Below are 11,301 nucleotides of genomic sequence, written 5' to 3'. Positions count from 1 at the left end.
GTTAATGTCTGAGATGATGGAGTGGCATGGTAGTTTGGACATTTGGGACATCTTTGACCTCCGCCTCATGGGGACCAGCCTCGTGCTGATCTTTCTAAGAGAAATTGTTCAAGTACTTACTTTTTTGCTTACCAATTAGAGTAATCAAGAAACAAAACAAAACCCACTGCCATGGAGTTGATTCCAACTCATAGTGACCCTTTAGAAAGAGTAGAACTTCCCCAGACAACTTCCAAGGCTGTAAATCTTTACAGAAGCAGATTTCCTCATCTTTCTCACACAGAGCCACTGGTGGGTTAGAGCTACCAACCTTTTAGTTAGCAGTGGAATTCTCTATTCACTGTGCCAATAGAGCTCCAATTCTGTTACCATAATGAGGAAAATAAAGAGGAGTGCATGGGGGAAACATTGAGGACAGAAAGACAAAAAAGATTATTTAAGGAAGTAAATTTTTAAAATTGATATTGACATATCTTTATACACTTTGCGAGTAAGGTTTATATATATTAAATCCTTATTCCAAAAGAAGAGCTAATGTTTCATAATCAAATATAGCCACATATTCATCACCATAAATATTTTAATTGATTAGCCTCTTTCTTGCCACTCTGTCAGGTAGAAATCTTGTATTATATGAATGCTCCAATGTCTGTTATCTCCTCTATTACAGATAAAACTCCACTTACTGCTGTCGAGTAGGATCTGACTCATAGTGACCCCTCGTTGGGTTTCTGAGGCAGTATCACTATGGAAGTAGATTGCTCAACCTTCCTTCCAAGGAGTGGCTCATGGGTTTGACCTGCCAACCTTCTGGTTAGCAGTCAAATGCCTTAAGCACTATGCCATTAGAGCTCCTCTATTATAGACACACAACATATGTTTTTGTAAATAAATTTGTTGTTGTTGTTGTTGTTGTTGTTATGTGCCGTCGAATCGGCCCCGACTCATAGCGACCCCTCCTTAGGTTTCCGAGGCAGTATCACTACGGAAGTAGGATTGCCCAACCTTCCTTTCGAGAAGTAAATAAATACCATACACTAAACAACACATTAAAAAGCTAGGAATAAAATAAATAAAGCTTTAAATAAAGTAGGTATTTATTTTGGACAATGAGAATCTATATACTCAAACTTACCACTTTATCACTATATTCTAGATCATTGCAAGTTAAGACAAGAATACATTTGTTACTATATTAAATATTTGTATCCGTTTTATCCATTAGGACCATGCTTCATGATCCATAATATCTATATTGTGAACTCACCAACTTTTAACATTTACCTTTAATTGTACAAGCACTGGTGTGCTGCATACTCCTGGAGGATAATTTAAGGATATCCGGGAATCCATGCTTGGCTTAAGAGTAAGGCCTTTCTTTGTAATTGTGAAAGATTCTCTCTTTAAACAAGACACAACAGAAAAGATGCCCAACTTGTAAACTTTCACCTCAGCACAGGTTCCCTGCATGGATTAAAGAGCATTAAACAAGCTACAGTACTGTTTTGGGCAGTACATGTTTTACATACTCTGTGGACGGTAGAAAAGTATGTATTTGCTGTCCCTGTATTCTCCCACCATTTGAAATGATTCCATTAACGTAGAATGGACAGTCCTTCCATGAGATTAAGGTGGTGTTTCTCTCTGCTGTCTAGTCGATGCTGACTCACAGTGACCTCATGCACAACACAACAAAATGCTGCCTGGTGCTATGCCATCCCCATGATCAGCTGTGGATCAAACTACTGTGACTCACAGGGTTTTCAGTGTTTTTCAGAAGTGGATCTCCAGCTTTTGCTCTCTAGTCTGTTTTAGTCTGTAAACTCCACTGAAACCAGTTCAACATCACAGCATCTGACCAGCCTCCACGGACATAGGAGTGGTTGGTATGTTTGAGGTGAATTGGTGAATTGGCTGGAAATCTGAACCTGGGTCTTTCACGTAGAAGGTAAGAATTCTACTACTGAACCACCACTACCCCTAAGGTTAAGGTAGAATTAGATAGTTAGGTGTTTCTCAAATTTGTCCTATATAATAGAAGAGAGGAAAATAAGTGTATTTCTAGATTTACATTGAATTCCAAAATTTATTTGTATACTGGATAATTATGTTCCGTGTTTTCACAAATATGAATTGCTTCTTGACTCTTAACCTCCTTTAGAGAGAATGGACTTTAAATTTCTTGATCCAGGATAATAGATAACACTGCTTCAGGGAATTTCAAGTACTGAAATTTTGTCGTTTGGGTAATATACTCAAATGCCATAGCTCCAATACTGTCAGCAAAATTTTCCTTCTGAAAATCTACAATCTCTTTGGGTACATACTGAAGAAAAGCCAATTTCTCTATTTCTATCCTCTATGGAGTGGGAGCGATTACTGCAGAGAGACATATTTGCATTTCTTTTTATATCATGACATTTAAATTTGTAATGCATATATGCAGGCATGTATTCAAGCTTCTTTATCACACAAAAGAGAGCTGAGTACATAAATGAAAACAAAATGATCTACATATATAATCACCAAAGCTTAAAATGAGGAGGAAGATTTAGAAGTAATTTGATCTATTCATGCTTCCCCAAACACCAGCCTGGCTCCACCCCAGCATGAGTGGATAATCATGTACACACACAAATATTTCAGGGACAATCACATGGAAGAGAATCTCTCAACTGAAAGCTGACGAAGGGAGAGATTTCACAACATCACTGCATCAGTCTATTGGGAAAATTCAGGGCATGATGATATTCTGATTTGGCTGCAGGGAAATGGTGAGAGGCAAGAAAGGAAGGTCATCTGGGAAGGGCTAAAAGCTAAAGCATTTAGACCCCATTTAGCAAGTGCTGGGGAGCCCAGAAGGGTTTTTCCGCAGGGGAGAAAAATAGAACTCTGATGATGACTTTTCTGACTCCAGAATGAGAATTCTTAAATGTGAGATGACCTATATAAAAATTTGGGGAAGGAATTCAGACTTCAGAATATCTTAAAATAGGGCTAACTACCATTAGATTACCAAAGTAAAGAGAAAAATAAAAGCCTTTACTTTTTACTGTAGACAGTGGTTCCCTTATTTTCCCTTTGCTTTGGTTATCCATTTATGTATTTACTAAACATTTGAGTATCCATTTTACAAAAGGCAGATGTGCTATGAACAGTTTTTGCTTTTATGCTGACAATCAGAAGGACTAGCCAAGGAGCTCTGGTAGCATAGTGCCTAAGGCACTTGACTGCTAACCAGAAGGCTGGCGGTTCAAACCCACCAGCTAATCCATAGAAGGAAGGTTGGGCAGTCTACTTCCGTAGTGATACCGCCTCAGAAACCCAAGGAGGAGTCGCTATGAGTCGGGGCCGACCTGATGGCACATAACAACAACAACAGCCAAGATTAAAAAGCCACACTCATGGACCAGACTATTACAGGCTACCTAGAATTAATATAAAATATAATAGTTGGGACTAAGTAATTAGAACACGCTTATCATTCATATTCAACTATACAAGCTTTTTTATAACTTGGAAAAGATAAAATTCAGAAAACAAAGAGATGTATTATATAGCTTTTTGCATCCATTGAAATATTTGCATTTATTCCTTGCTCTTCTCAAATAATGACACATTATATGAATCTGAAAATGACAATCTGAGTCTAAATTAAGTTTATTAAGTGTGACAAAATTTGGAAATGAACAGTGGTGATGGTTGCATAACATGGTGAGTAAAATTAATGTCACTGTATTGTACACATACAAATAGTTTAATGACAAATATTTTGTGACATCTATATCACCACAATAAAACATTCAATGGCCTATAGACAGGGGTGAAGTATTCAATAAGCAAGATAAATTGTTACTAATCTCCAACAATTTCACATGGGTGAAAAAGATGTATGAAAAACATGAAATTGTTCACTACTAGAATACTAAGTAAGTACAAGTAAATCTGCACTTATCTTGCTTACTGGGTCCTCAGTCCCTGTTAGGGATTATAAATTTGACAAGAGGCTTTGATTCTATAAGAAGGTGCTGTGGGGTTGAGAGAGAGACAGACACCAGAGGAAGAATCTTTCATGTGGTGAAAAAATGAACAATTGTTCACTACAGGTTAGTAAGTAAGCAAAAGTAAGTCCATGCTTACTTTGCTTATTGGTAATCTGACAATGCCTACAAAGTATATTAAATATTAATTCCCATCAACTCTATGCTAAGCTCAATAATTTTGTATATTCTCATTTCAAAACCTAAGAATTCCCAACCTTTGGGAGGGCTCAATGTTATTGCAATAAAGCCAACCATTAAAATGATCATTTATTAAAAAAAAAAAAAAAAAGATTACTTACTTAAAAGTTTCCTTTTATATTTTTAAGTGTCTTATCTCACTTTATTCCTACAAACTTATCAGATAGACACTATTACTTTGTTCATTTTTCACATGAAGACATTGAGTCACATCAAGGTTACATGACTTGTCTAAGCTCACATAGCAAAAAAGTATGGGAACCAAATTTTGATCCAGCCAATGTATCTTCACAACCCACATCCTGTAACTACTACATATGCTATTCACAATGTATGGACTAAATACCATTTGCAGATTTAAATATCTCTCAGCCATACATGTACATACACACACACTCACACACACTTAATTTTTTTGTTGTTTTTACATATTTCCTCAACCCATGAATGAAGAAAAATAAAGCTATTTTCTGGGGATTCTAATATTTTTAAATTTAGACCAGGCAGCCATCACATTTGAAATGTTAGTCTAAAGCATTGAACTAATTGGGCCATAAAATTTGTTTTGTTTCCCAGGTTGAAAAATGTGTGCTGGGTCCTAGGCCTAAGTTACTCATTTCAAACTTTGGTCAAAATTTCTGTCCTTTAATATTTATGGATGATAAAAAAACAAACAAATGAAAAAAGCATGAATGCCCTGGCATACATCTATCCTCCCTCTGTTTGCTACCAACAAGCTATCTATGCTACAATCTAGTAGTCTGGGTAGTATTTAGAAGAGGAGCCAAACAGCAAATGTTGACATAATCAAGGATGTACTAACCTTATAACTTCCTCTTGGTCCTTCTAGTGAATTTGGGGTCAGGTAACTTGATTGAAGGCTTAAGTCAGACAATTTCACCATGATATCTCTGTAGTTTCCCCTGTAACGTGCAGTAAATGGAATTGCAATGCATATTGGAAATGGAATTCTCTGTTCCCGATCTGAGAACTCAATAGTGATGACATTGCTGACCAACTCTTCGTTATCACTCACTATTAAAGAACTCATGCTATTAATTATTCGGCATTCTAGGTGTTGTAGAACATATGATGGTGCTGTAATATAGCAAGACACTTGGGGTTCAGTTTCACCACTCAGTACATCAAAAAACCTGCAGGGGGTTAAAGGGATACATTTTTTCAATTACTTGACTTAAGTACCATATCATTAAATAGTAAAGAGCACAAACTCCAGATCCACGTTGCCTTAGTGGGGATCTCAGTTGTCCCAACATACTTCCACTTATGGACTCTGTGACTTTGGGCAAGATATTGAACCTCTCAGTGTCATGGTTTCCTCAGCTGTAAAATGATGGTAAAACAATACCTGTCTCATAGGAAAGCCAAGTGAATTAAATGAATATGTTAACTATTTAGAAAGTAGTACATGGCACATAGTAGGTGTTATATATGTTAACCATTATTTGTGTTATTACTATTGTTATTGCTATTATTATTTAAGTGTTGTATTCATTCCTGTTTTGGTCACTCTACAACATGAATCTGCAAATTACTGAGGATTCTTGATAAACCAAGTGCCAATACCTGAATAGGAGCTCTGGTAGCGTAGTGCCTAAGGCATTTGACTGCTAACCAGAAGGCTGGTGGTACAAACCCACCAGCCACTCCTTGGAAAGAAGATTGGGCAATCTACTTCCATAGTGATACTGCCTCAGAAACCCAAGGAGGGGTTGCTGTGAGTTGGATCCAACTCACTGGCAGTGAGTTTAGTTTTAATTTTTTTTTTGGCCAATTTAAGATTAATCATAGTAACTAGAAACAGAATACTTATAATCCTCAAAAGATGTGTTCAAAAGCTTTATTTTGACCATTAGTTTTCTTCTTGACTTTACCATCACCTTTGCCCAAAAAACAAGCAAATAAACAAATAAATAAAGAGCTCTGGCAATACAGTGCCTAATCCATTTGACTGCTAACCAGAAGTTTGTCTGTTCAAACCCTCCAGTCACTCTAAGGAAGGAAGATGGAACAATCTACTTCTGTAAAGATTTACTCCCTTGGAAACCCAATTGGGGTAGCTAGGAATAAGAATCCACTTGATGGTAGTGGGTTTGGTTTCTTTAGAGTCTTTTAGATTTGAATTTGAATTTGAAAGCAGTCACTTACTCTTTGTTTGACTTTAGACATTAATGATTATTATTCAAATAACTAATATTTTAGCACTTGCTATGGCCCAGGTTTTACGCTAGACATTATTTCATTTAATTCTCACACATACAGTGTCAGGCAGGTACTATCATCACCAGTTTACAGATAAGGAAACTGACAGTAGGAAATTTAACTAAGAAACACACAGATGGTAAGTTGTAGAACCAATAATTGAATCCATCTATATTTAGAGCCAAACTTCAAATTCTCAAATATATTACACTTTCTTAAACATTGTAGATCACTGATTTCTTTATACATCACAAATTGAAACCAATAACTCATTCATAATAGTGTGATGACTAAATGAGATAAAACATTTAAATCTCTCATAATAATGGCTTTGCATAAGAGTGGTGCAAAATAAATGTTAGGTCTCAACATAGAAATTATCATCTTGAGTTTTTCCTCTTGTTACTTCTCATTCCTTACAACTGAAATGATTGAAATATAGACAATATTGATGAGAAACATAAGGCATAGCACTAATAACCAGTTTTAGAATAATAAGTTTTTAGCTGATTTTCAATCATTAGTAAATCGAATGTTATAGAGCACATGTCTTAAAAACCTCAAATATATGTTGAAAATGCAGAAAAGACCACCCATTTATATTTACAATTCTGAACTCAGAACATTAGAGGGAATAGAACATACCCAGCTTATTGCTCTGATTGAGTATTCTCTGATGATGGGGATAGTGACAAATATTGTTTAAAAGAAAGGATGCCGTGCCCAAACCTTACATATTTTCAAAGATGACTCTTCTGTGGTTACAAAACACCTGTGCCCTAGAAACCATCGCAAGTCCCTCTTCTTCCAAAAGGCGTGTTTCCCAACTGACAGATGAAGTAGGGCGAGGAGACCTGTAAATGGTTCCATTCTCCCTGGCCCAGATCAAATAGATCTAGTCCAGCCCCCAAAAATAATCGCATTGGTTTATTCTAGTCTTGTTTCCCGTTTGAGTATGTATACACTACAGTAAGAGTGATAGGCTTGTTTCAGAAAGCTACCCAGGGAGGAATCACAACAAATTCTGAGCAAGGTTTTGTTTATGACACACATCTTTTATGTGGTTTGATGGCTTCCTAGCCTGAAGGAGTGCAATAAGTAGTCATCTTCTTTAAGCCAAGCACAATTGCAAGCCAAGCACAATTGGTTTGAATGCCTCGAAGAGGAAATCAGTAACCAGGGAACACCTAAAGGAGGTGTTAGAAAGGAGTTGTTTCGGCAATGACTCATTAGCTGATGCTTTGAGTCATTTCTGAATGTGAGGAAACGAAGTATTATTGTTTTTCTCAAATGAAATGGGTAACCATATATTGTCTACTTTAGTTGTTGTTTTGCAAGGGCTATACTTTTCTCAGACCAGAAGGCCTTTCATGTGTTGAATGTATTCCTATGACATCCATAGAATTCTTTGGATTTTCAGACCTGTAGGAACATTCCAGCTAGCCTAACCCTTTCGTTTTATAGATGGAATCACCAAGGGCAAGGTAGGCAAAAATACTTGTCTTTGATCACAGACTCAGTTAGAGGTATTGTTCTGGAAATAGTATTCTACATCTGAAAGAGCATCACATATTAAGTCAGAGAAAGGGAGAGTGACTGATGGTAGTGAGTGGGAGTTGGGGAAAATGAGGGCTGTTGATGATGAAATAAACTAACATATCAACATTTAGCTGAGTGAGAACATCTGCAAAGTGGCATGGTGCGCAGCCTTTTACATGATTTCTTATTTATCAATTAATCCTAGGATATACATATTATATCTACAAAAGCAATGAGGCTAAGAAAGGAATCAAGTTGCCCAGGGCCACAGAATTGGTATGTACTAAAAAAGGAAATTAAATTTAAGTCTGCCTGGCTTCCAAAGACATTATTATTATTATTATTTTTTTTTTCACTATTCCTCATTACCTTCTAAGGGTATTATTTTGCCTAGAAAAATATGATTTGCAAATGTTTTATTTTATTTAAATAAATAGGGATTATTACATGCTTGTATGGGGAGGCACATAAAATAAATAAGTCTTTCTCACATTTTTGAAGTCATGGACTTTGAGAATTGAAGAAAGTTCTGAATCAACTCTAGGGAGATCAAATAGGCATGAACATATATATTCAATTTTAAGAGCCTCATAAAACTTATCCATGAGCCCCTGGAGTTCTACAGACACAGGTTAAGAGTTCATGACGGTTTGCTTGGGAATACAAATAAAATAAATCTGCGTATAGAAAATTCTCTCCTAATTTCACTCTGCAGCCTCTTAGTTTTATCTAATTATAATTGATAGAAGAGTGATTTAGAAAAGTTTCTATGTTCAGGATAATGATATATGATAACCACTCTCTTATTGAGTTAATTACATCCCACATTAAATAAACATTTCTTTGCTTCCTAAAACTATGAGGCAAGCAATATTAATAATAGCAGCCATATATATTTTTATGGAGTAGTTTAAACTGAATTATTGATTTACCATAATTTTTATAGATACGGAAGGGAAGTATAAAATTTTACCCAAGTATAAATGCTACGTGTACTAACTACAAAAACACATGTGTAAATATGCATATATAAGCACCTCTCTCATTGCATTTACTTACTCCTTTTCCATTGTGTTTTCCTTTTTGTTTGCACTCTCTGAATCATTGGGAAAAAGACTGTTCTCATATTTGTTGAAGCTATCATGTGCTTTCAAGGGTGTGGTAATTTCTCTTCGGCTTTCTGAGATCTCTTGAATTTCTTTTTCAGATGTCTGGGTTTTGTCATGAATCTCTTCTTTGTTGCCATTTATGGTCTCAGCAGTCATGTGATCCATTTGTTTATCATCTTTATTTTCTGCTTTATCTAGTAACATTTTGTTCTGTGACTCTTCTTGTCCTGTTACATTTCCATACAGTGATATGTTTTCTTTTTCCATTAATTCTGAACTCATCTGCGTTTTATTGTTTTTTAACTGGCCCCGGCTCATGTAATGACTCTCCTCCCCATTTGTGGGGAAAACTGTAGCTGCTTCACTGACATTTAGCTCCCCTCTTGCAGTAGTGTCAGTTGCTTTGATATCTTGAATGATGGACTTTGTCTGTAGTGGAGTACATTCATCATGCATGCCACATAAATTACACATCTCCTTTTCTGCTTTCTTTAAAAATGTAGCCGTGCTCCCCAAATATTCATTTATCTTCATGAGACAGTCTATGAAAGTAATGATTTCTACACACATATACACACAAAAAAAGAATAAATATAAAACCAAAACCAATTATATTTCTGTACTGACATGTAATGAGGTGTAGAAAGATAACCTTAAAAATCAAAAAAGATGTTTACCGAGCATTTAAGCCAGTTTTCTTCTTAAAGAAGTCATTTGTACAACTGTCACTCATTAGTGATGGTTCTAGGAATATAACACTTGTAGCAATGGGGAAAAAACTAGTTTTTAAGATAGTTGTTACTAGTTGCTGTGGAATTGATTCCAACTCGTGGTGACCTCATATAGGTAGAATAGAGCTGTTCCATAGGGTTTTGAAGGCTGTGACTTTTCAGAAGCAAAGGTCAGGGCTGTCTTCTGATGCATTTCTGGGTGAGTTTGAACCATCAACCATTTGGCTAATAGTCAAGCACTTAACCTTTTGTGCAACCCAGGGACTTCCTTTAGGATAGTAGCATAAGGTAAATCTAATTCCTCTTGCTCATAAAAGTGCTTTGAATATTTAAGGAATATTGAAGCCCTGGTGGTTAAATGCTCCGCTGCTAAACAAAAGGCCAGCAGTTAGAACCTACCAGCCACTCTACAGGAGAAAGATGTGGCAGTCTGATATTGTAGATTACAGCCTTGGAAACCCCAAGGTGCAGTTCTACTCTGTCTTGCAGGGTTGCTATGAGTTGGAATTGACTCAATGGCAACAGGTATGACTCTCCATAAGACTTTTCAATTGAAGTCAATAACCCCCTCAATCATTTCTCATTTGCTATGTTTTTTTTTTTTTTTTTTCTCCTTTGTCTGTGGTATGTTTTATCAAAGATTCAATTAAAATATTGGACCTAAAACTTAGCTAAACACTCCAGGTGAGGCTTAACTAGGAGAAATACCACAGCTACATAATTTCTGGGAGCTCTGGTAGCATAGTGCCTAAGGCACTTGACTGCTAACCAGAAAGCTGGTGGTTCAAACCCACCAGCCACTCCTCAGAAGGAAGCTGGGGCAATCTACTCCATAGGGATACTGCCTTGGAAACCCAAGGAGGGGTCGCTATGAGTTGGGTCTGAGTTGACAGCACATAACAACAACATTATTTCTAGACTATATTATACTGAGTGGTTTCTTAGCTGCTATGAAAATTGAATTTTGGTTTACACTATGCCTCCTGCTGAGCTTATCACATTAACAATTTTCAAATTAGCCTTCAAAAGCAGCTCTGATCATGCCAGTTCTCTGATCAGAACTTGCAGTGGCCATTCAAAGGCTCCTAAATCAAGTCAAGCCTCTGAACTCTGGTGTAAACTCTCTCTCTGTCTAATATAATCTCTCACTCCCAGTTCCATTATCTTATTTGTTCATCTCACCTCTCCATATCGCTGATTCCATCTGATGACCACTTGTTGGCTGAGCACCTCTCCAGGCCTTAAAATTCAATCTGAACTAAGGAATATGTGATTTAAGGCTCCATAGCTTAGTGTTTTTAGACTCATTGCCAAATCATCTTTTCTCTAGTCTGGACTTGTCTTTAAGCTTTAGTTCTGACAACTTGTTTTTATTTTGTTTTGGTTTTGTCTTATAACAGAACCCCTATCTTTATTTTTGAACTCCTATTCTGGTAGCTGGTAGCATAGTGGCTAAGA

General features: G+C 36.4%; 1 protein-coding gene across 1 annotated transcript in view; it reads right to left on the bottom strand.

Moving 5' to 3' along the window:
* The window catches only part of DTHD1 (death domain containing 1), a 146,376-nt gene that overhangs the window by 133,153 nt on the left and 1,922 nt on the right, over window positions 1-11,301 (bottom strand). Inside the window, exons 2-4 of the mRNA XM_007955551.2 lie at window positions 9,063-9,672; window positions 5,065-5,395; window positions 1,285-1,464 (exon numbers count right to left, since the gene is read on the bottom strand). Coding sequence (XP_007953742.2) covers window positions 1,285-1,464; window positions 5,065-5,395; window positions 9,063-9,672 — 1,121 coding nt within the window. The remainder of the gene's footprint in view (window positions 1-1,284; window positions 1,465-5,064; window positions 5,396-9,062; window positions 9,673-11,301) is intronic.

Source organism: Orycteropus afer, unplaced genomic scaffold, assembly GCF_000298275.1.
Source record: "Orycteropus afer afer isolate SDZICR_OR568_19922 unplaced genomic scaffold, OryAfe1.0 scaffold00509, whole genome shotgun sequence".
Lineage (NCBI taxonomy): Eukaryota > Metazoa > Chordata > Mammalia > Tubulidentata > Orycteropodidae > Orycteropus > Orycteropus afer.
The sequence above is the reverse complement of the archived record's forward strand: the minus strand, read 5'-3'. Positions and strand labels throughout refer to the sequence as shown.